This window comes from Daucus carota, chromosome 3 (genome assembly GCF_001625215.2).
Source record: "Daucus carota subsp. sativus chromosome 3, DH1 v3.0, whole genome shotgun sequence".
NCBI lineage: Eukaryota > Viridiplantae > Streptophyta > Magnoliopsida > Apiales > Apiaceae > Daucus > Daucus carota.
Window position 1 is genome coordinate 54,457,745 of NC_030383.2, and position 22,852 is coordinate 54,480,596.

The 22,852-nt window shown below is 34.1% G+C and overlaps 3 protein-coding genes and 1 long non-coding RNA gene across 9 annotated transcripts; 2 read left to right on the forward strand and 2 right to left on the reverse strand.

Annotated features, from left to right (window-relative positions):
- Window positions 1–1,591: 1,591 nt before the first annotated feature.
- On the reverse strand, window positions 1,592–3,539 carry LOC108211474 (7-deoxyloganetic acid glucosyltransferase-like). The gene is made up of 2 exons (XM_017383083.2): window positions 2,984–3,539; window positions 1,592–2,640 (listed from the first exon to the last, which is right to left on the reverse strand). Exons 1-2 carry the CDS (start codon window positions 3,495–3,497, stop codon window positions 1,685–1,687), a joined length of 1,470 nt encoding a protein of 489 aa, XP_017238572.1. The 5' UTR covers window positions 3,498–3,539; the 3' UTR covers window positions 1,592–1,684.
- A 4,360-nt stretch (window positions 3,540–7,899) lies between these two features.
- LOC135151691 (uncharacterized) lies at window positions 7,900–10,551 on the reverse strand. Of its 5 annotated transcripts, none has more exons than XR_010290558.1 (5): window positions 9,912–10,551; window positions 9,375–9,499; window positions 9,209–9,271; window positions 8,954–9,120; window positions 7,900–8,318 (listed from the first exon to the last, which is right to left on the reverse strand). It is a non-coding gene; the product is annotated as an uncharacterized LOC135151691 (long non-coding RNA). The 5 variants fall into 5 exon arrangements; XR_010290559.1 differs by having other exon boundaries at window positions 7,902–8,318; window positions 8,954–9,082; window positions 9,945–10,544; XR_010290556.1 differs by having other exon boundaries at window positions 7,903–8,318; window positions 8,954–9,082; window positions 9,912–10,541.
- Window positions 10,552–15,243: 4,692 nt separating this feature from the next.
- LOC108211647 (probable carboxylesterase 18) lies at window positions 15,244–17,656 on the forward strand. The gene is made up of 2 exons (XM_017383301.2): window positions 15,244–15,869; window positions 17,072–17,656. Exons 1-2 carry the CDS (start codon window positions 15,279–15,281, stop codon window positions 17,489–17,491), a joined length of 1,011 nt encoding a protein of 336 aa, XP_017238790.1. The 5' UTR covers window positions 15,244–15,278; the 3' UTR covers window positions 17,492–17,656.
- A 140-nt stretch (window positions 17,657–17,796) lies between these two features.
- On the forward strand, window positions 17,797–21,831 carry LOC108211646 (probable carboxylesterase 18). Of its 2 annotated transcripts, XM_064089450.1 has the most exons (3): window positions 17,797–20,375; window positions 20,593–21,195; window positions 21,306–21,831. In XM_064089450.1, exons 2-3 carry the CDS (start codon window positions 20,602–20,604, stop codon window positions 21,723–21,725), a joined length of 1,014 nt encoding a protein of 337 aa, XP_063945520.1. In that variant the 5' UTR covers window positions 17,797–20,375; window positions 20,593–20,601; the 3' UTR covers window positions 21,726–21,831. The 2 variants fall into 2 exon arrangements, with proteins under 2 accessions (XP_063945520.1, XP_063945521.1); XM_064089451.1 differs by having other exon boundaries at window positions 17,797–21,195.
- The last annotated feature ends 1,021 nt before the right edge of the window (window positions 21,832–22,852 follow it).

A 22,852-nucleotide genomic window follows, 5' to 3' on the forward strand; every position in this document is an offset into this window, starting at 1 on the left:
CTATTTTTGAATCGCAATGCCAAGTTCAATCTTTCAGCCTTCAGTGACTCAGATTGGGGTGGTGACCGTGACACAGGCCGCTCAACTACTGGCTACATCATTTATTTGGGTTCAAATCCCATCTCCTGGAAGTCTAGCAAACAAAAATCAGTTTCGAGGTCCTCCTCCGAGGCAGAATATAAGGCTGTGGCTAATGCAGCATCAGAGGTACTGTGGATCAACCAGTTGCTGCAAGAATTATCCATACGGGCTTCTTCACCTCCCATCATTTATTGTGATAATACAGGGGCTCAATATCTTAGTTCTAATCCAGTTTTTCACTCCAGGATGAAACATATATCCCTCGATTATCATTTTGTTCGTGAGCGTGTTGCAGATGGTACATTTAGTGTACGTCATGTTCACACCAAAGATCAGTGGGCAGATATACTAACCAAGCCACTACCGAAACAAAGTTACACACTCATTCGCAACAAGCTGGGAGTCGCAAATGGCGCCTCCATCTTGCGGGGGCGTAACAGCTATAACAGCTAGTGCAATCCCTGTAATCATGGAACTGACTATAGCAATACGTGTGCATATCTTAAGCATTTAATTATGTAACATTTTTAGAGTCTGGATCCACAATCAGTGGAGTGCTTCTAGCAATAGACTCTTAACTTCTTGTATATATATTTACACTCAGGCATGAGCAATGAAATAACAAAAAGACACAATTCCTTTAGTCCGCGGATGCTGCTCTTGCAGGCCATCTGGGATAGTTTCAAAACGAAATCCAGGATAATTTTCAAACCGAGATTGGACATGGGTGTGCTTGAGTAGGCAGTTTTGGATGTAATCTGTGTTGAGGAAGGTGACATGGAGTCCATTAATAGCCAAAAGCTCAGCTAGTTTGAGCATACAATTAACTGGACCTTGCAATGGTAAGGGAAAAATGAGTACATGAGGAGATTTTACTTCATCATTTCCCATCTTAGATCTTGTTCTTCCAACTATGTTCAGTTGTTAATTAAACTACACTAGGGGTATCTTTTCTTTTTCCTTGGAGGACCCCTGCTGATGTTGATATCTTTATCTGTATTTATATGAATTTTATCAAACTTATATATTATGTAGATATAGGCTCGCGCTCAAGTGAAAACACTCTTAGTTTTATATGGATTTTCTAGTTTTTGTTCACTAATATTACTTTTGGCACTTACATGCTCCATTGACTCCCATGTCACATGTTCACTTTTATTCGCGGTAAACATATGCATCGGGGTGATGCTCTGATAATAAAGGCACAAGCAAACAAATACCTCTGCAGTTTCGAATTGCATTCCAGAACTCACAAATAACTGAGTCATTTTCCTGGTACTTTAACCTTCCGCAGTTTAGAATGCATTCCGGAACTCACAAATAACTGAATCTTGCCTGGTACTTTGGCACTTTGCTGTACATATATGAGCCAAGTGTCATTTCTGTTTACTTCTTACTCATTCGTAGTTCACTTCTTTATCACTAAAATGGTAGTGTGAGACTCATAAAGCATTATGATTCAGATTCATATTGCACATATGCGTTTGTATTAGTAGTAACCATGACAATATCTTCGAAAAGAATTTTAGTCACAAAATCTTTATTACAAGCTGATGGTCTGAAATCATACTGAACAATTGATACAAGTATGAATATATCGCAGTTACTCATGAGCTGGTGTACTCTTTGTCATCACTCTAATGTCTTCAACTAAGCGATTAAAACTACAATGGGCCGATCCACTTTGGTCAGAAACACTCTGCCTAGCAAGTTCAGCCATCTTGGAAGCAGAACTCTGAAATTCATCTTTCTTATCCTCCATAATTTCCCTCACTGCCTTTTCAATTGTAACTCTATCACAAGTGTCTTTCATATCGATTCCAACCCTCCATACTTCTTGTACAAATCTGCTGTTCACTTGTTGGTCGACGAAATAAGGCCAACAAATCATTGGCACTCCCTCAACTAAACCCTCCAAAGTTGAGTTCCAACCACTGTGAGTCAAAAATAATCCAATAGCAGGGTGTGCTAAAACTTCCTCTTGAAATACCCAACTCACTATACACCCCCTCTCCTTCGTAGCATCAGAAAGTTCAGCCGGGATTGCATCATTACCATCTTTACCAGCAATTGATCCAGGTCTTTGGGGCCACAAAAACCGCTTTCCACTATTTACTATGCCATGCCACAACTCCATAAGCTGGTCTATTGTCATGACTGCAAGACTTCCAATGCTAACATAAATCACCGATTTTTGAGGCTGGGCGTCTAGCCAGGTCATGCAGCTCTTGTCATCTTCCCATAGGCTATTAGAAGAATTGTCTTGTGATGAGGCTTTCTGTGCTGAAAGCAAAATAGACTTGTGGAGCACATGGAGAGGACCTATGGAATAAGTTTTTGGACATATAGTGCTTAGTTGGGAAACAATAGGCCCGTCTATGTGTTCAGATGTGTTAAGTATCATTCCTTCGGATCGTGGGAATTCTTTAACCTCCTGCAGAATAAGTTGAACTATACGTTGGTTTAGGTCACTTGTGCGGAAAAAGCTGGGCAGATCACGGTACCTCAGAAAATTCTCACATCCGAGCACACCCTTAACCTTTCTGTCATAATCCTCTTCTGAAATTATTTGACAGTTTTGAAGATTGCATCAGTTTGAAAGCAATGGTAGTTAACAAGTTTAAATGTAAGACACTTAAATTAAACTGATTTACTATAACAAAAAAGACTACTTGATGGACTTATCAATCAAAATACTTGCCAAAATTTCACCTTTCATATTGAGTTTTTTTAAAAAAAATTTGAATTTCTGAAGGACCAAGTTGTTGCATCTAGTAAAGACTATATATGTTACGACAGGCTTAAGAACATGAATCATCTTACAGGTACCTGGAAATTACATAGTTTTTGCAGAATTTGTGATGAATATCTGAAAACAAATTAAGTTAAGTTATGTATTTACCTTTAAAAGGAACCTCTCCCAGCTCAATGAGCCTTGGAAGACAGAAAAATGTCCAAAGAGCACAAGGGCTGATCGTGTCGAAATAAATAAGTGGAATCCCAGCACCCTTAGCTACATCAACAGCAAAACTGAAGAATCCATCTGCTATCATGCAAGTCACTGGCTTGCTTGACTTGAAACTAAGCTTTCCATAAGTCAACATCTCTTTCAGAAGTGGCTTCGATACTTCCTCTATACCATTAGCAATATCAATGAATTTATCACCTGTCCGCGGATGGCCTTCGGGCAGGCCATCCGGGACGGTTTCAAAGTTAAATCCAGGATAATTTTGGAACCGGGACTGAATATTGGTGTTTTTGAGCAGGCAGTTGTGGATGTAGTCTGTGTTGAGGAAGGTGACAGCAAGGTGGTTAAGAGCCAAAAGCTCGGCGAGTTTGAGCATGCAATTCACAGGTCCTTGTAGTGGCAAGGGGAAGATGAGTACATGGGGAGATTCTGCTTCATCCTTGCCCATCTCAAAGGTTTTTCTTTCCACTATGCTTAGTCAATATTGGTTAAGGTTTTTTCTAAAACCCCTTCCATTCATTTCTATACAGTTTTTTCATTATTTGGCATGCATGTTTATAAAATATAATTTTTTAATTTATATTTAAAAAGTTTTGTTTCTAAATGAAATTTAAATATTAAATTTTTTTATTCATTAAAAACAATTCAAAGTAAATTATAAAATTATATTTTGTATTTTATAAAAAAAATAGAATACATGTCGAGCCCTAACTCAATCACAAAATATGTTTTATTATTTGTCCCAAGACATTAATTATATTACTTAAAGTTGTCCGGTTTTATTTAAGTATTATTTTTGAATCTTATTTTAGTATTATTGAGTTGCCTCGGCCCTTGAGCAACCTTGACTCTAAATTAAAAAAACAAAACAAAACAAGAATTAATACTATACTCCCTCCGTCCCATTGGATTGTATACAGTTTCCTTTTTGGGACGTCCCACCAATTGTATACATACCAAAAATAGTAAGTTTTTATAATATAAAAACTTAACTACACCCACTACCTTCTTCCACTACACCCACTTTATACATTAAATATTAGTAGGTCCCACAATTTTACTCCCACTACACTCATTTTACCCATTAAATATTAATGGGTCCCACCACTTCACCAACTTTTCTTACTTTTCATCACTAAATTACACTTTTTCTTAACCTCCGTGCCCCTCCCATATGTATACTACTCACCAGGACGGAGGGAGTATTATTAAGGTGGCGCCTGCCAATTCTGAATCTATTTGTTTAGGTGGGCAGTTTCCACCTTCACCTGACGTGCGCTATGACTAGATAATTATGTCATCCAATACAAACAGAGCTACGGTCAATATTGTCAATTTGTCATCAACATGCATAGAGATAATATTTTGAGCATGTTCAGGCTTGTCAACAGATTGGTTCGGATCGGATGAGCCTAAATTCATATTCATATCTATTTACTTTATCAAATTCGGATCAGATTGGGATCGGAATTTTTAAACGCCGATCCATATCCAGATCCATTAGGATCACGGATCACGGATTGGATATCCGGATCCATTTAACTTTTTATTTTTTTTAATTTAGATTAAAAAAAAATTTAAATATCGAATAATTATACATTATCTTAAAAATTAAAAACAAACTGACACATGTTGTTTAAGTTTGCATAACATGTCATTGCACAGCAATATCGGTGACGGTATTGGTGCCCATAACATCAACAGAAGTAGTCAAGACCAAAAAACTTAGTATCCTCAACAAGAAGCTTGCAAGTAGGTAGGCTTGAGTGCATATACTTTAGGCTACGAAGAAGCTGTACAAGAAAAACTGATGACATCATTAACCCTAATTACTTGGTGAAGGTCAGATTCCATCAACTCAAATACAACATAGATATCTCTGAACTCTCACCGAGAAGGAGGAAGCATAAAATACTTTATTTCAATGAAATCAGAATGCTTTAGCAGCCTAAAGAGCTTGATTTCTCTCAGGATTCTGGTTGCATTAGACACATGATCAAATACATCACTAAACAAAGGTTATTAGGCACGGGAACGTGACGCAAAGTCGCAAATGACTGAAATTAATTCCTGCATTCTAATTTCTATACTCTGTGGAATCTGCTGAACAGTGCTAAATTATACAGAGCTTTATATAATGCAACAAATAACATAGAACACTTACCATTTTCTAGCAGCAAACAGAATTTCCTAAATATCAGTTTTTTTATGATAACATACCTTCAATTGACTAGCCAAAAATAAAAACACACCAGGAAATCCACATCATTTACACAATGATAGAATATACATAGCTCAAAAGTAAAACGAAGAAAAGTCTATTAAATTCAATAAAAGTGTAATATTTATACCAAAATCCAATGTTAAACTAATACTACAAGATTAAAGGCAGAGTTAAAAGAAATGCTGAAGTAAAACACATAAAAAATGATCATTGGTGACTCCTTAATTATCATCTACTGTCTCATCAATAAGAATCACTGGTTGCTCCAATATAAAGTTTTCCATGCCTACAAATGAGTAAAAAAAAAAAATTGATTAGAGCATCATCTAATTAGGTAAGTAATATATATAATTACTAAATAAAAACTAGTAATATTAAACCGACCTTCTTCCATTTTTCCCAGCTCAAGTAAACTCTCTTCAATGATTGAGGGATGATTAGCATAATCAATCCTGTGTGCAAATCACAGCTTCTACCATTCTTGGAGTCAGGGAAGTACGAAAAAGGTCGAGAACACGACCTCCTGTACTAAATGCGTACTCTGAGAAGCAACGGTGAATACGAGAATAACTACGAAATCTCTGCATATATTTTTGATATCCTTCCACCACATCAAAACATTAGCACATGATTCGTTTGACTCACGTTCATCTTCCAAATATTTATCACAATCGACTTTTTTCGCACTAATCCTGGGATCAACCATCAAACTTATCAGACCAACAAATAGACTATTTTATTAAGGGCAAATGCTCGAGATTTCAGAAAACATATATTTCTCATCATAAATTAGTGATATTCGCTAAATTTTTATTAAATTTAAATAAATTGTTAATTAATCAAGATTAAATATATCATTATTATTATTATATTATGAAAATTTATTTAAATGTTAATTTATCTAATACATGCATGCAAAATTTTTGGAGAAAAAAATACATGCATGTAAACTTATACGAGGTGCACAATATATTTAGACATGTACAAATGTGTGTATAAGTGAGTAAACATTACGTCCTTTGCGGCAAGTTCTTGTAAAAATGATTTTTTTTCTTAATATTAGCAAGGATATTCTTTATGGTACAGTTGTGAAATTAATTTTTTTTATGGTTCCATCACAGTTTTGAATTCTATTTTTGGTAACTCTGTACTTATGATTTTTCACATATAATACCCTCATGTAACATAATATTTAATATTGGAATTGATTTCAGATTGTAAAATAAATTGAATATTTGAAATCTTTGTAAAAAATATATGTATGAAATAGACTTTTAAATCATATAAATCAATCAAACTAAGTGATATATGAATGATCAAAGTTTGATGATGAAATTTAAATATATCTGGCTCAGCTTAATTTCGATTTATATAATTGAAAGATCTATTTCATGTATTTTTTTTAATAAAAATTTCAAATATGTAATTTATTTTATAATCTGAAATCAAATCTTTTACATTTTACATAACATGACCGTATTATACGTGGGAAATCATAAGTACAAAGTTACTAGATATAAAAGTGAAAAATATGATGATATCGTCAGAAAAAGTCAATTCCACGAGTGTATGACTGCAGAAAATATTCCATATTAATAATCATGCACATTATCGCCAGATGGTTTAATTTATTTTTTCATGAAAAGTATCAAACATTATTTCAAGCTATACTATTTACGCATTAAGTCAAAAATACTGCACTACATTTGAAAATTTAAAAATAAATTTGATATTCGATTACAACCCCAATATTGTTGATATAGCAAAATCTGAATATGTAGAAAATAAATAAAAGCCATATGTTATAAGTATCTTAATAAGCTATTACTCGTTATCGTTATTTACCAAGAATAGCATTTTACCAAGAATAACATTTTACAGGTGATTAACGTTAACAATTTATATGTTTTTTTATATTTTGAAAAGGATAAAATTATAAGATACTCCCTCCGTCCCACTCATTTCTATACATTCCAAATATAGTAACTTTTTATAATATAAAACACTAGTACACCCACTACATTCTTCTACTATCTCCATTCTATAATAATATAACGGTCTTTCTAATGTGTGCCCAAGGGCACACAATAAGCACTAACTTTTATGAAAATGGCTTGTTTTGATTGGTGGAATTGATGTGAATGCAGGGGGGCCATTTACATTTATTATCTATCCACCAATCAAAAGTTAGTATTCTCATGGATGTGAGTGACTATTGTCACTACACCATATATGGTCTATCCCAACATCCAAAAATAGTTGCTAAAACTGCAATTTATGTTGCCATTGGATTTTAGGCAACATTTTGTCCAAATTTGAAGGTGTTAGGAAAATCCATGTGGCCATAGAGTTTATGCCAACACTTTTTCCATTTTTTGACAACACAGTTTTTGATGTTGCCTTAGACCCTATGCCAACGTTATTTTATCATTAGCAACATGGTTGATGTGTGTTGCTGTAAATCATATGACAACATCTCTGTATAATGGCAACATATTTTTTGTGTTGCCATATAATATATGGCAACATCTATTTTACAATTTTGCAACATTTCGAGTAATATTTTATGTTTTTGCCAACATTTTTTCTGTCTGTGGCAATGTATTTATTAAAAAAAATTGCAAGATTTTGTTTGTATATATAATAACCAAAACCAATCATCCATTCCAAAACCTAACTCCAAACACCAAACAATATTAACTAAACCTACATACCATAACATAGTTAAATCCAAACTCCACAATACCTATTACACATAATTTTATCACAAATTACTAAAATTCCTCAAATAATACTAGAATTCTACCACAAATTACTAAAGTTCCATATATACTAAAAATTTTCCACAACACTCAAATTCTATAAATCAAAGTATATTGGTTATTGGAATCGAGAATGATCTTGACAATGTGGCCCTATAATTCAAGTTTGCATCACTAGAAGGGCTTGTGCTGGAAGCTGGACGAGGTGAGCAGAAATGTTGCCGTTGCGGCAAGCTTACATTTTGATTCCCTCATCCATTCCAAGTTTCGAGGATTAAATCACCTGCACAAAGATCCCAATACTGATTTTCAGAAAAGATAGAACACTAAGAGTGCTAAAAAAATGCATGCTTTTTATACTTACAGTCACTGGTTTTAATCTTTTATATCCATAATATACATTCTTTTGGGTATTAGTTTCTACCAGCTAAAGTCTAACTAATAGAAGACATAATTGTACGTTACAGAACGGATGATTTACTCATCATTATTGATATAAAATTTCATCTATATATTGTTATTTCTCTTAAGTTCTTATTATCGGTATTTCATTACAAGCAGATTCCTGTTCATATTATCTGTATTTCTTTACAAGCAAATTCTTGTTCTTATTATCTGTATTTCTTTACAAGCAAATTCCAGATTCTTGTATTTGTTTGTGGCGTTGGTCAAACTACAAACTAATAATGCAAGTTATATTAGCCATAGAAATAAATGTGCACAGAAGAGGAAGAACTGAAGGGAACCCTTTGGCAAATCACAGATGAATAAATCGACACAAAAACACAAATATACGAATACTATTTGTGATCAAAATAAGCTTATGCAGGACATCCAAAAAACAAGTGAATTCTCACATGAGAACATGTTTCAACTATGTTCTAAAGCAAAAAAAAAAAAAAAAAGTGGGATCTTTACCATCATTTTCTCCACAGTTTACCGTATTTCTCCATCTAGATCAGATAGTTTGTTCCTCTCAGGCTCTACCTTTTGGGTATCAACTTCAGGATTGCCTTTCACCAAGTACTTCCACCATTGCATTTTGTCCTGCTTGAAAAGAAGTACAGAGTTACACTTCTGGTCCTCTGTAAAATATAAAAGATATAACTTCAAGTGAACTATGTCACCCGCACTCTACTGAGTGTACAACATAATTACATATCTTCAACTCACATATTTTCAGAAATTTTGATTGAATTTGGCCTAAAATGAATTGTTAGTGTCCACGCTCACGTCCTATGTTAAGACACAGGAACTCAAGTGCATTAAAAATATAAACAATAACATCGTAAATGACATGTGAAAGTGTGTTAGCAATCAAAATCCATCAGAAACTTACCCACGCTCCATATACTATCATCAAGCTTAATAGGCTGATAAAGCTTCCCCTGAAGTATGCCGGATGGTAAATTAATACAAATACAATACATGTTATTTTGCACTTGAAATTCCATGTTAACCCGTCTGCAATTCATATGTCCAGGGTCATTGTGATTCTCCACACATTACTACTAGAATAAAAACTAAAACTCAAGAAAAAGTACACATTACAGGGGCATATACATTCTCCAGGAATACACGAAAACTAATTCACTTGAAAATACACTTGCAAATCTCAAGCACTTTTAACAAGTTTATATACATTATTCCTCCAGTATAAACAAAAAACCATAAACAAATAGTAAGAATTCAGAAATGCACATACAAACTTGGAAAATGCAGATAAGCAAACACACCCCAAGAGTTTTTCAATTGACTTGCAAATTTAACCCTAATCAACTCCCAATTAAACCCCAATTAAAGAAACCCTAAATTAACAATTTAAAAATTAGGGTTTTAAAACCCCCAAATCAACAAGATGAACTCAGAGAGATACCTTATAGTTAGAGTTCGACCAAATTAAACTTACGAGAGAAAAGCAACTGAGCTCCTTCTATAAAGTCGTCGGACCAACCCTTTCCCAAATTTTCGCAGATTCTAGATTCGAGAGATGAGAGATATGAGAACGAGATGAGAGAAAGAGATGAAAGAGCGAGATGGGGAAGATTCGGAAGAGAGGTATACGGGAGAGATTGAGTGAGAGATGCGGGATAGAGAGTAAGAGATGCAGAAGAGAGAGAGAGAGAGCGAGAGATCGAGAGTTCGAGGGAGGGAGGTGTTTTTGTCTGAGAGAGAGTGAGTTCGAGGGAGGGAGGTGTGTTTATTTGAGAGATGTTTTTGATTTATGTTTTAATTGTCTAAGGAATAACACGTTTTGTCTGAGGCGGTTGCTGAATTTTGTTTAAAAATTTGACTATCAAAACAAAGCGGGGTGTTTCCCTCCTTTATTTGAGTTCTTCTCTAAGGCAACATCGCACAAGATGTTGGCAAGATGTTGGCATCGAGATTTTTTTGTGGTTAAGGCAACAGTTTTCGTATCAATGGCAACACCGCTATATGATGTTGGTATACACCCACTTCAATCAAATTTTAAGCATCTAAGGCAACGTTTTTGGTGGCAACATCATTATGCAATGTTGGGATAGACCAAATATGGTGTAGTGTGTGTGCCCTTGGGCACACCATAGAAAATTCGATAATATAAACACTATTACACCCACTATTTTCCCCCACTATCTCAAATCTATCATTAAATATAAATGGGTCCCACCACTTTACTCACTTTTCATCTCAATTTACTCACTTTTTACACTTTTTTTTTTTGTCTCCGTGTCCAAACCAAACGTATACTCCCTCTGGTTCTTTTTACTTTTCCCATTTGGGATGTTGGAACTGTTCACGACATGAGACAAATTACTAATTTAAGCATAATTCATATGACCAAATATAGTGTGCGTTTGGGAATGGAACTTCTGGGCTTAAAAGCCCGGAAGCCCACTTCCTCACTTTTGTCATGCGTTTGGCAAGCGATCTGAAGCCATTAAAAAGAGTAAAAGAAGCTGATAAAAGAAGCTATGAATCGGAGCTTTTTTGGAGACTCAACTTAAACTTCTTTCGCCTGTCCTTTCCTTCTCTTCATTTACTACTGTTTTTGTTTATTTTTTGTAAAGATTTTTTAATTTAAATTTTTGTCTTCAATTTTATAAAATACTCAAGTATATTAATATTATATACTCCCTCCATCCCAAATTAGATGAGCTTGTTGACTTTGGGCACGCAATTTAAAATCCATTGACCGCATAGCTACATTATTTATTTTTGAAATTTTAATTTTGCAAATAAAATTTTAAATATGAAAATTTCATTTACAAAAGAAAATTTAAAAAAATAAATTTCGGAACTATACGGTTAATGCACCTTAAATTACGTGCCCAAAGTCAACTAACGTATCTAATTTGGGATGGAGGGAGTATTAATATCATATATTAATATTTATATAAATTTTTAAACACACTTATAGATGACTTAAATGTGAGACAAAGTAAACCAAAAACCATTTCTTATATAATATAAATATTACTATAATCTAATATTTTCATCAACGTTTTCAATTTATTTCGTAAAAATCAAATAATTATATTACAAAATTACGAAAATATACCAACTTATAATTTAAGCTATCCAAACACTTAAAAACTTATAAGTCCCAATATCCAAACACTTATGATAGCTTAAAAGTTCAAATCAACTTCTCACTTTTAATTCACTTCTTTACTTTAAGCAATAAGTCACTTCTTTTAAGCTCAGCCAAACGGCCCCATAGTCATGAGTGATCTTGTTAGATTCGTATTTATAAGTATTTTAATACAATGAAATTTTTATATTTAATACTAATACAAAACTAAAAATATTAATGATTAAAAGTGTGTGTTGGCAAACATGAAAAGTACAAATGGGAAAAATATTAAGAGACGGAGGGAGTATAATCTACCGGGACGGAGGGAGCAGGTGTTTAAATAACAACAATAAAAAAACTTAAAGTTAACCTCTTTTCACTTTAAGTAAAGAACAGCTAGATTATGACAAACAATCACTCGCCAACATATTCATAGTAATTTGTCAAATGAGGACAGCTTAATTAGTACTTCATGTCCTAATCAACTGGCTGGGTAATTGATTTGTCTACTTTATACTTTTTGGTCAATCTTGTATATTGTTTTATACTCTTTTTTTTTTTTTTTTTGAACGCATTGTTTTATACTCTTACTCGCGCCGATCGATCATTCTTTTTATAAAATGTCATTCATTTTTTAATATTTTAGATTTTCAGAAAATAATAATTAATTTTTATATAAATCTCATTTTCATTCACTACTTTCATCTACTTTTCTACATTTATCAACTATTACTCATTTTTCATATTATTTTATATAATTTTTGGGATGTTCTTCGTGATACTGTTATACAATTGGCTTTTATAATTGGTATAATCACATTTTTGACTTCTATCCGTGATAATATATATTATACATCTAATTTTCTACATATAATACTCTTATATAATATAAAATATAATAGATTTGATTTAAGATCGTAAAACAAATTGTATATTTAAAATCTTTAGGAAATATATAAATATGAAATAGACCTTTTACATCATGTTAAAGGACTTAAATGAGTGAGATGTATTCAAACTTTATAGTGAACTTTGATCTTTTATATATATCTTACTTATTTTGACTATGACTTACATGATTTAAGAGTCTATTTCATATATTTCTTTACAAAGATTTCAAATATAAAATTCGTTCTATGATCTTAAATCTTATTATATTTCATATAAATGAGGGAGTATTATATGTGAAAAATCAAATATACATGATTATCACACGCAGAATTGAAAAATTTGAGAGGTGCCGTTGATAAAAACAATTATATAATAGTATTAAATATTCTAACTTTAATTTGTTAAAGACGACGTCCCACGTATGTATAAAAGAAAATGGACAAGAGTGAGCAAATATATATTTTAGTGTTATCGACCATGATTTGATTTATTAAGCAAATATATACAGGCCAGGTGTTTTTTCATTCTTTCTTTTGATTAATAGTCAATACTGGCCCAGTTTTCTTATTTTCCATCACTAAAGTCAGAAAACATTTTTTATGGTGGAAAATATAAACAAAATTTGGACTCGTGAAAAAATGGGTAGTAGCTAGGTTATAACTTATAACCTATTGGTAGCACAGTTAGGGCTGGTTTCTGGGCTCTGGCCACAGTACTGTCTGTTTCTTCAGCTGCACTATTTTATATATTACACCCATCTTTTACATTAAGTATTAAGTATTAATTGCTCTCACCATTTCATCAATTTTTCTTAATTTTTTTACTAAATTACATATTTTTTTAATTTCCGTGTTATTAGAGTGGAAGCGGAAGAGTATAGTTTTATGCTGCTATTGTAAACAGTGTTTTCCTTTGCGTCAAACTTTAGTTCCCACATCTTGAAATGTAACAGCAGTTACTACATGAAAAACATCACATAAAAGGTGAAACTCAACAATAATATTTTAAAAAAGAAGCATTTTATATTGTGGTAGCTGCTTCTTATATTTTAATCATTGATTTTGTTTTGTTTTTGTGTGGTTCCACGGTCTTTTCTTCGCTAATTATTCGTACATAAGCTCCTATCTAAAATAACTTCAAACAAAGTTTTATTAATTCCGAATCCGAACTAATTGTGCAATGCGATGTGGATATCACATTATTTGAAGAGTTTGAGGTTGATGGTTCATTTTGTGAAAGAATCAAATATTTTTAACGGCCAACTAAACACAGAAAGAAGGTTCAAATCAAGATTACGAATAGTGATCCTAGCTAGTTTAGCTTAGTTTGGCGATCTTTTTATTGTTCGTCTATTAGTAAAAACGTGGCACCTTTTTTTAAAGAAGCCAGATACGTGCCAACCTATCTACGTTGTAAACATACGTTTAGGTGGAGATGATACATTGTCTGGATCGAGATGATCCAGGTGTTAACATGAGAGATGAGATCTTATATATGTATCATATGAAGGATTTTTTTCACCTATATATTTATAAAGAATTCAGATCAGAGAATTTCCATGAGATGAGGTGTTATTTCCTAATTTGTCTGCCTTTTAATATGTTTCGGTTTTTCAGAAAAGAGTAGGAACATGTGCGCCGATTTTGATAATATATTTGAAGACTTTTTTATTTTTTTACAATGCATCCTTGATTTCTTATATCTGTTCTGATAATTTTTGGGTGAGTCAGAGTCGAACCCGATTGAGTGTTCCGTGACAAATGAAGATAAACCCACCACCGGCTTATAGAATCATGCTCAGACTTCTTGTTATAAAAACATTAAAACATCAATAAAGAGAATCTTTGACCCTTTAAATTTTTTGTTAAAATTAATAAAACATATATCATAAACAAAAACTATAAGAAAATATGTAAAAATCCACATATCTACTAAAAAAAATACTATAACATTATAGTAAGGGAATTCTTGATATAGTCATATCTTTCTTTTTCTCGATCGAGAAATTTCAATGATTCTTTTTTACTTTTGACTTTTACAAATTGTGTCATTTCTTATTTTTGATTTAGTATTTATTTTTTAAATTTCATACAATACTTCCATTATTGAAAATGTTAAATTATAGGAATATCACATACAAAATTCAAACAAAAATTATAATACTTATCGGAACAGTTAATAGCACAAGAATAGTTAAATTTTAAATTACATTTTGTTCGTATAATCTCGTGATTATATTATTGAACACGATAGATTATGGTCAAAGTACGAAAAGATTGAGATTAATCGGCTGAATAATTTACCTGAATTCAAACATATGACATACTAGTATTAATGAAATCTAGATGAGACAAAATTAAGTAGCAAGTCAAAAATAGAAGCCTAGGCCTACTCTAGGATGGCAATATCACGACTTGAAAGCTGATTCGATACGTAACCCGATTTATCGACACAAAATCTAAAAATGACTTGAAAATCATCCGATTGACACGAAGTCAGAATTTCATTTTTAATAACTTTAATTTTTAATTTTATTCAATTTTAAATAATTTTAACTTGATCCGAAATCGACCCGATTGCTGACACAAATACTGACTCGTTATTCGAAATTACCACCCATCCTTCTCGATAAAAGATGTGTAACAATTTTACGTCATGAAAAACAAAGCGAGTCAAAGCATGTGTAAAATTTTATATTTCCGCAATTCTAAATGGATCTGGAGAGGTACGATGTACTATAAAATCAGACTTTTTGTATGTTCAATGTATACACATTCGTTGCAGGCCTGAAGTCAGATGGAAATCCCACTCACCTCCGCCGCAAAACCACCGTCATTTCCCATAAAATCCCGTATCAACATCGCCTTACTAAACTTCTTGATAAACCTTTGCTACAAAAATCATGACACGATCCATAGAAGCCTCTGGAACTTCTTATGCAAACCCTTACTCACTTCATCAAACCCTAAGCCCATAAATGGTGTCTTCACCTATGACGTTACTGTCGATCCCTCTCGTGACCTTTGGTTCCGTGTTTACGTGCCAACGGACACGAAAGCTTCTCTTCCGGTGATCATTTACTTCCATGGCGGTGGATTCGTAATTTGTAGTCCACATATAAAGTTTTATGATGTTGTGTGCCGCCGTTTTGCAGCTGAGGTTCAGGCTATTGTTGTTTCGGTTAATTATCGACTTGCACCCGAACACAAGTACCCTGCTCAACATGTTGATGGATTCGATGTGCTTAAGTTTATTGATGGGGAAAAAGAGATATTGCCGGAAAATGCAGATCTGGCTAGGTGCTTTCTTGCGGGAGATAGTGCAGGTGGAAATATAGCCCACCATGTCGCAAAAATAGTCTGCGAGTCATATTCAGGGAAAATTGAGGTACGTTCATTATTTACATATGCATATAGTTAGTTGTTTTCTGAAACACTTGCAAGACCTTCTATTTGTCTAAAAAATTATCTAGCACAACTCGAGATCCAAATTTATGTCATATTTTCCTTTCTACACTAATAAAAGTCTGAAAAAAAAGGGTAACTTAAATTCATGCAAAGCCCCAAAAATTCAAATCAGGGACGTCTTCTGGCCTAAGAAATACCAGAAGGCAAGGTCTGACGCATAAGATACAATAATGTCTCCCACGCAGGATCTAAGTCAACGAATAGCTTTGTTTATTTTCTCTTGTTCAGTTCTGTTACTGTACGACATCCTAGGTTGTGTGTATAGTTAGCTTTGTTTATTTTCTCTTGTTCAGTTCTGTTACTGTACGACATCCTAGGTTGCGTGTATAGTTAGTGAGGATAGAATCAGAGGAGAATAAAATAATAAATTAGAGTAAAATATATATATAATTTAATAGCTGAATTTTTTTAATATTTTCATTTTGGTGTCGGAATTTTAAATTTATAATAGTGTCTATATATTATTTTAATTTATTAAAAAGTGATTAATAGCATTATTTTGAGAAAAAAGGATAATCCTTTTCTCTAAAAAGAGATCCTTAACCATTTGTTTAAACATAAAAGTAACATCTTGCCAACATTTGTGAATCTGAAATGCTAGCACTAAAAGTGCAAAAAGACAAAATTCGACCATCACTTTACATTTTACTGGTAAAGTTATAACAAAAACTTATGAGAAAAAGAAAATTATCCCGAAGAATAATAACAGTCATGAGAAAAAATGGCCTGCTAATATGTTTTTATTCAAGTCCGAAGGGGCACTTAAACTGTCAAGCTACTGAGGTTTTCAGAAGAGAAAACAAGTGAATGTAAAGTGAAAGTATGTTATAATTGCATCAATTTTCATTTGCTTTCGTCCATTTAAAAAATTCGGGAGCACAAATAAAAATGAAAGTTATATAATTTCACTTTCTCTTCACTTGCTTTCCTCCTTTTTATAACTCGAGAGCTGGGCGTAAAAAAGGAAGGAATACAAATTATTTATAAACATTGTCCTTATATATATAAAAATATATTTCTCATTCCATTCGCTCTCAATTTCATTTCAACCAACCTTATTGTGCAAAATGCATCTATATATAATGATATAGCTTCGTGCCATATTGTTTTTCCTAACCGAAGGTAAAAGGAGTTATTGCTATTCAACCATTTTTTGGCGGGGAAGAGCGGACAGAATCAGAAAAGAGAATAACAGGCCCCTCTCTTGTGCCTTTGGAGCGGTTAGATCAATTCTGGAGGTCTTGGTTGCCAGCAGGGGACGGACATAACAAGGATCACAAGGCGATTAATGTCACCGGTCCTGAAGCTGTGGACTTATCAACATTGGATTTCCCTGCAACAATTGTGTTTGTGGGAGATTTGGATATCTTGCAGGATTGGCAAAGACGGTACTACAATTGGCTCAAGAATGGTGGAATTCAAGTTGATTTGGTTGAATACCGGAACTCCATTCATTGTTTTTTTCTTTTCCCTGATTTGCCGCAGTCTCATCAGCTATTCACTGATATCAGCAAATTTGTTCATCAACAAGAGATCAAGTAATTTCATGAAAGCTGAAAAGAGTAAAATTACGAGATTATGCTAGAGGCTTTAGTATAAATATACTACTTAAGTACCGATAATGTCTTTTTTTCCTTGTTATAAATAAAACAATTTGGTCACCCATTGTTAAAAATGGCAATGCTGTCGATTTTAGAAATTGTCAAAGGAGTGCAAAATGTTTCAAGTAGTAGACGAGTTGCTGTCAAGGAGGCATAGGAAAATTTAGAGAAAGTTTTTAAATGTGTTAACCGTGTTAAGCATGTTCGGTTGCAAACACTTCGAGGTGAACTTGAAGCAATATAAATGAAGGATTCGGAACAAGTGTCTGAATATATAATCGTATGCAAACTGTGGCAAATTACCTTCAGATACAACGGAGAAAATTCATTTGAGGCAAGGTAAGATATTGAGTTCTCTAGCATGAAAATTTAAAAATATCATGTGCGCAATTGAGGAGTCCAAAAACCTGGAAAAAATGACTGTTGATGGACTTGCTGGGTCTTGATCTTGAGGCACATAAACAGCGAAAAAAAATGAAGGAGCTGGAGCCTCTTGCAGAAGAACTACAAGCAAAGGCCACAATGAAAGAAGATAAAGCACTATTTATGCCAGAAAATCATGGCAAGGGACGCGATCGTGATAATCATAAATTTATTTGCAGTAGAGGCCCCAGGCATGGAAACAACAGAATTTGATGAAAAAGGTCAAAAAAACCCAACATAATTGGCACGGAAGAGGAAATAGCCATGACAAAGATGGCAGATCAACTCTGGAAGAGGCAGAGAATCAATTAAATGTTACAATTATTGAAAGTCCGGGAATTTTGCTAAAGAATGCTGGCTTAACAATAAGGTTGAGAAACGAGCAAGTTCAGGCATTTTGATAAAGAATGCTGGTTTAACAATAAGGTTGAGGAGCAAATTTAGTCCAGAAAGAGGATCATGGTATATATTGTCCTAATGACGTACAAAGATGTTTTTCATTGAAAAAAATCGCCATAATAAATTTTATTTTGTTGTTCCGTCCAGGTTGGGAAGCAAATAAATTTATTTAGATTTTTGACAAAAAGATGTTCATAGATATGTGCAGGAGAGCTTCTGTGGATAAACTTGAACGGACCATCTTTACATTTGACAAACTTATGTTATCCGCAATACAAGGTAAGCATGTTTTACATATATAGAACATTGTTACAACTACATACAAAACAACGTAGTACAAATTTTCATTTTGTTCATTAACATTTAATTTGAGTTGCATTCTGAACTTGAAGCTTTCTTGTCGTCCTATCAATTCAAAAGTAACCACTTATATACAACATATACGCATTTTATAAATCTTGTACCCCTGAGCTGATACTTAAGCTGCAGGCCTGCAGTCAGATGGAAACTAATAATTCACAACTCGAAAAATTAATTGATTTGCCCACAGATTTTGATCAGTGTTGACATGTATAACTTCTCCTGTAATAATAAAGATGAATAGATGTTTAGGAGAGCTCACTTCTGTGGATAAAATTCAACTGACCATCTTTTCATTTGACAGACTCATGTTATCCGCATTATAAGCTAGCATGTTTCACATTTGACAACTAGCTACATAGTACAAATTTTCATTTTGTTCAATAACATTTTGTTTCAATTGCATTCACCTAAGCTTTCTTGTCATATTATAAATTCAGAAGTAACCACTTAAAGACAACATATACGCATTTTATGAATCTAGGACCCATGAGCTGATGCTTAAATTGCATGCCTGCAGTCAGATGAAAATTCTAACCAGCTCCGATAAAAAAGAACCATCACTTCCTTTAAAGACCCGCATCACCATCGCCTTACTTAACATCTTAGTGAACCTTTTAATTCTGGTTCAAGAATTCGTCTGATTTTTGCCTGAATCTGATAAAGACCTTATACAGTTTTTCCCTTTTAACCTGAGTCTTACAGGACCTTATAATATTGTTGGTACAAGTCTGGTCGGGTCCAACACCGAAAAGTTGAGAAAAATACAATTTTTGAAAAATACAAACAAGAAAAATCCAGTTTCTTGGCCTGGCCTTAAGAACCAAGACTTTCGAATTAATTACGAGGGAATGGCCCAAATGTTTGTAAAAAACGATGGCTCCTGATCTCAGTTAGAGAATCCGGTCTGAACAAGGCTCAGGCTTACGTCTCTCATTTATTAGTGCATCTTTAGTACTCTATTCTCATACTCTAGTTGGTCGAAGTAGCAGAACAGAATGATAATTATTCACCATTATCATGTATATTTGTCCTGTAATGCCTTTGGTTATCTGCTTAACATCATTGTGCACTATGTTTTACTTTCATACCCTTATCTATTACATGTTGGGTCCTGTTCCTTAGCAACCGCGTGTTAGATAAGGGTTATCTAACACACTGTACGGGGGCCGTTAGATTCAAGGGCTCAGATCCAATCTTGGGTTTTTAATCTATCCGCGGAAGGGAAAACTCTTTATCCACGGTTATTTTCCGCGGAAGGGAGTTTTCCCTATCCACGGTTATTTATAGCACTTTGTCTTGCCATATTGGTTATTGACGTGTGTATTGATGCATCCATGTTAATCACTCTGGGCCATATAGTATTTCCAAACTGTAGGTAAAAGGCCGACCTTGGTGCCTCTGGAGCGGCTAGATCGATTCTGGAGGTCATTGTTACCAGCCGGGCGCGCATGTAACAGGAACCACAAGGCAGTAAAAATCACTGGGCCTGAAGCTGGGGACTTATCACGTTGGAATTTCCGTCAACAATTGTGTCTGTCGGAGGATTGGATAAAATTCTTCTCAGCGCCAAATTAGTTGAATTTTGAAGAGTTTTTAAGTTGTGCAGGCCTAGGTTCACCTCTGTGGATAAACTTCACCAGGTCATCTTTTCATTTCACAATCTATTATTATCCCAAAGTTAAAATACATAACAAGTTTTACAAACTTTCGGAAAACTACACACACATAAGTACAAATTGTCATCTCTCTTATTATCGTACTATCATTCTGAAGTGACACTTTCCACTTAGCATACGACATTCCGCATTTTATAGATCTTGTACACTGGAGCTGATAACTTAATCTGCGCGCCTGCAGTCAGATCATATGGAAACTCCGGTCAGCTCCATCGATGAAAAAGCACCATCACTTCCTATAAAACCTCGCGTCACTATTGCCTTGCTCAACTCCTTAATAAACGTTTGTTACAAAAATCATGACTCTATGCGTAGACGCCTCTGGAACTTCTTATGCAAACCCTTACTCACTTCATCAAACCCTGAACCCATAAATGGTGTCTTGACTTATGATGTTACTGTCGATTCCTCTCGTGACCTTTGGTTCCGTGTTTACGTGCCAACAACCACCACCGCGTCTCTTCCAGTAATAATTTACTTCCATGGCGGTGGATTCGTTCTTTGTAGTCCTCATATAAAGTTTTATGATGATGTGTGCCGCCGTTTAGCAGCTGGAGTTTTGGCTATTGTTGTGTCAGTTAATTATCGACTTGCACCTGAACACAAGTACCGTGCTCAACATATTGATGGATTTGATGTACTTAAGTTTATAGACGCGAAAAAGCAGATTTTGCCAGAAAATGCAGACCTGGCTAGGTGCTTCCTTGCTGGAGATAGTGCAGGTGGAAATATAGCACACCATGTGGCCAAATCAGTCTGTGAGTCTTGCTTAGTGTTAATTAAGGTATTTACATTGTTTTGATATGCTTCTGCTGTTTAATTATCTAGTACACTTACGAATCTATGTTCATAACTGTTAATGGCTCTGTGGTATATTGTACTTCAAAACTAAAGGTTAAAGGACTGGTAGCTATTCAACCATTCTTTGGTGGGGAAGAGCGGACAGTGTCAGACGAGAGAATAATTAGGCCGAATGTGGTGTCTTTGGAGCTGTTAGATCAATTCTGGAGATCATGGTTACCTGCAGGGAAGGAATGTAACAGAGACCACAAGGCAGTCAATGTCACTGGCCCTCAAGCTGCGGATTTATCAAGACTTGATTTTCCGCCAACAATTGTGTTTGTCGGTGGCTTGGATACTTTGCAAGATTGGCAAAGGCGGTACTTTAATTGGCTCAGGAATGCAGGAATTGAAGTTGATTTGGTTGAATATCCAAGCGCCATTCACTGTTTTTTCTACTTCACTGAGTTGCCGGAGTCTCATCAGCTGATAACTGATATCAGACAATTTGTTTGTAAACAAGAGAGTAATTAATTTATGATAAGCTGAACTCAGTACTACAGAATAAAATGACAATGCATGAGGCATCATTATAAATGTATGATATTATTACCTAAGCATCCATTCTGTACTGTTTCTGATCATTTATATAAATATAATTTGTCACTATATTTTATTCTTTTTCATATTTGAATCCTTTTATTCAAATAATTAATGCAGCTAGATACTCATTACAACTCAGAAGACAGTCTGATCAAACTAAAAACAAGCAGTAAATGATTTGGTAATAGTCTAGTAGATGACACATGGAATCATAGACTGATGGGTACAAACAGAAAACAAACTAAACAAATGCACTGATTAATCGTAACAGATTTGACATCAGGCTTCTTCACACCTTCCATGGGCGCAGGCACAGTTAAGAAAGCCGTTCTCCATCGCAGCCTTCACCTCATGTAACTTTAAATTCCCGGGAAGCCTATACCTCCTCATGAATCTTCGGCTGCTCCTCTCAACGTGGCGCCAAGTGTTTCCCATCTCCGATTGTTTTGAGCACATGATTGTCCTCCACTCCCACCTTCAGTCCTCCACTTGCTCTTTTTTCAGCCCTGGCATGCCTGCGGTGTCTTCTTTCAGTGCATCATTGTTTTGGGGCTTTGGCAAATGAAGCCTCCCAGAATGGAATTGTTTGAATTCCTGATGAAAATTGGATTTGTCGAACAAAAAACCCTGGAAAGAATCCCACATGTCGAAAAGAGAATGGATCAAATGCATTTTTTGTTGCTGATCGAAAGAATGTCGGGGATGCTATTTATGACTCACGTCAGTGAAGGTACGATAAAGTAATACTCCCTCCGTCCCATTTTAACTGCTTTTGACTTTTTTACACGTATTTTAAGATGTTAAAAAAATTACATCTAAACATGATTATTTTTTATAAAAATTATATCAAATAAAAATTTAGAGTCTAAACTTTTATTTGATATAAGAATTGAAATTTTTTATTGAGTGTATATATTGTTTTTTTACACCTCAATATACGTGTTAGAAAGTCAAACATCAGTTAAAATCTTTCAATTTCAGAGGAACCTGTTTAAATTCAAGCGTTTAAACTCATTAATGTGACCATCCTGGTAACTTGCTCATCTTCCCAGCATTAC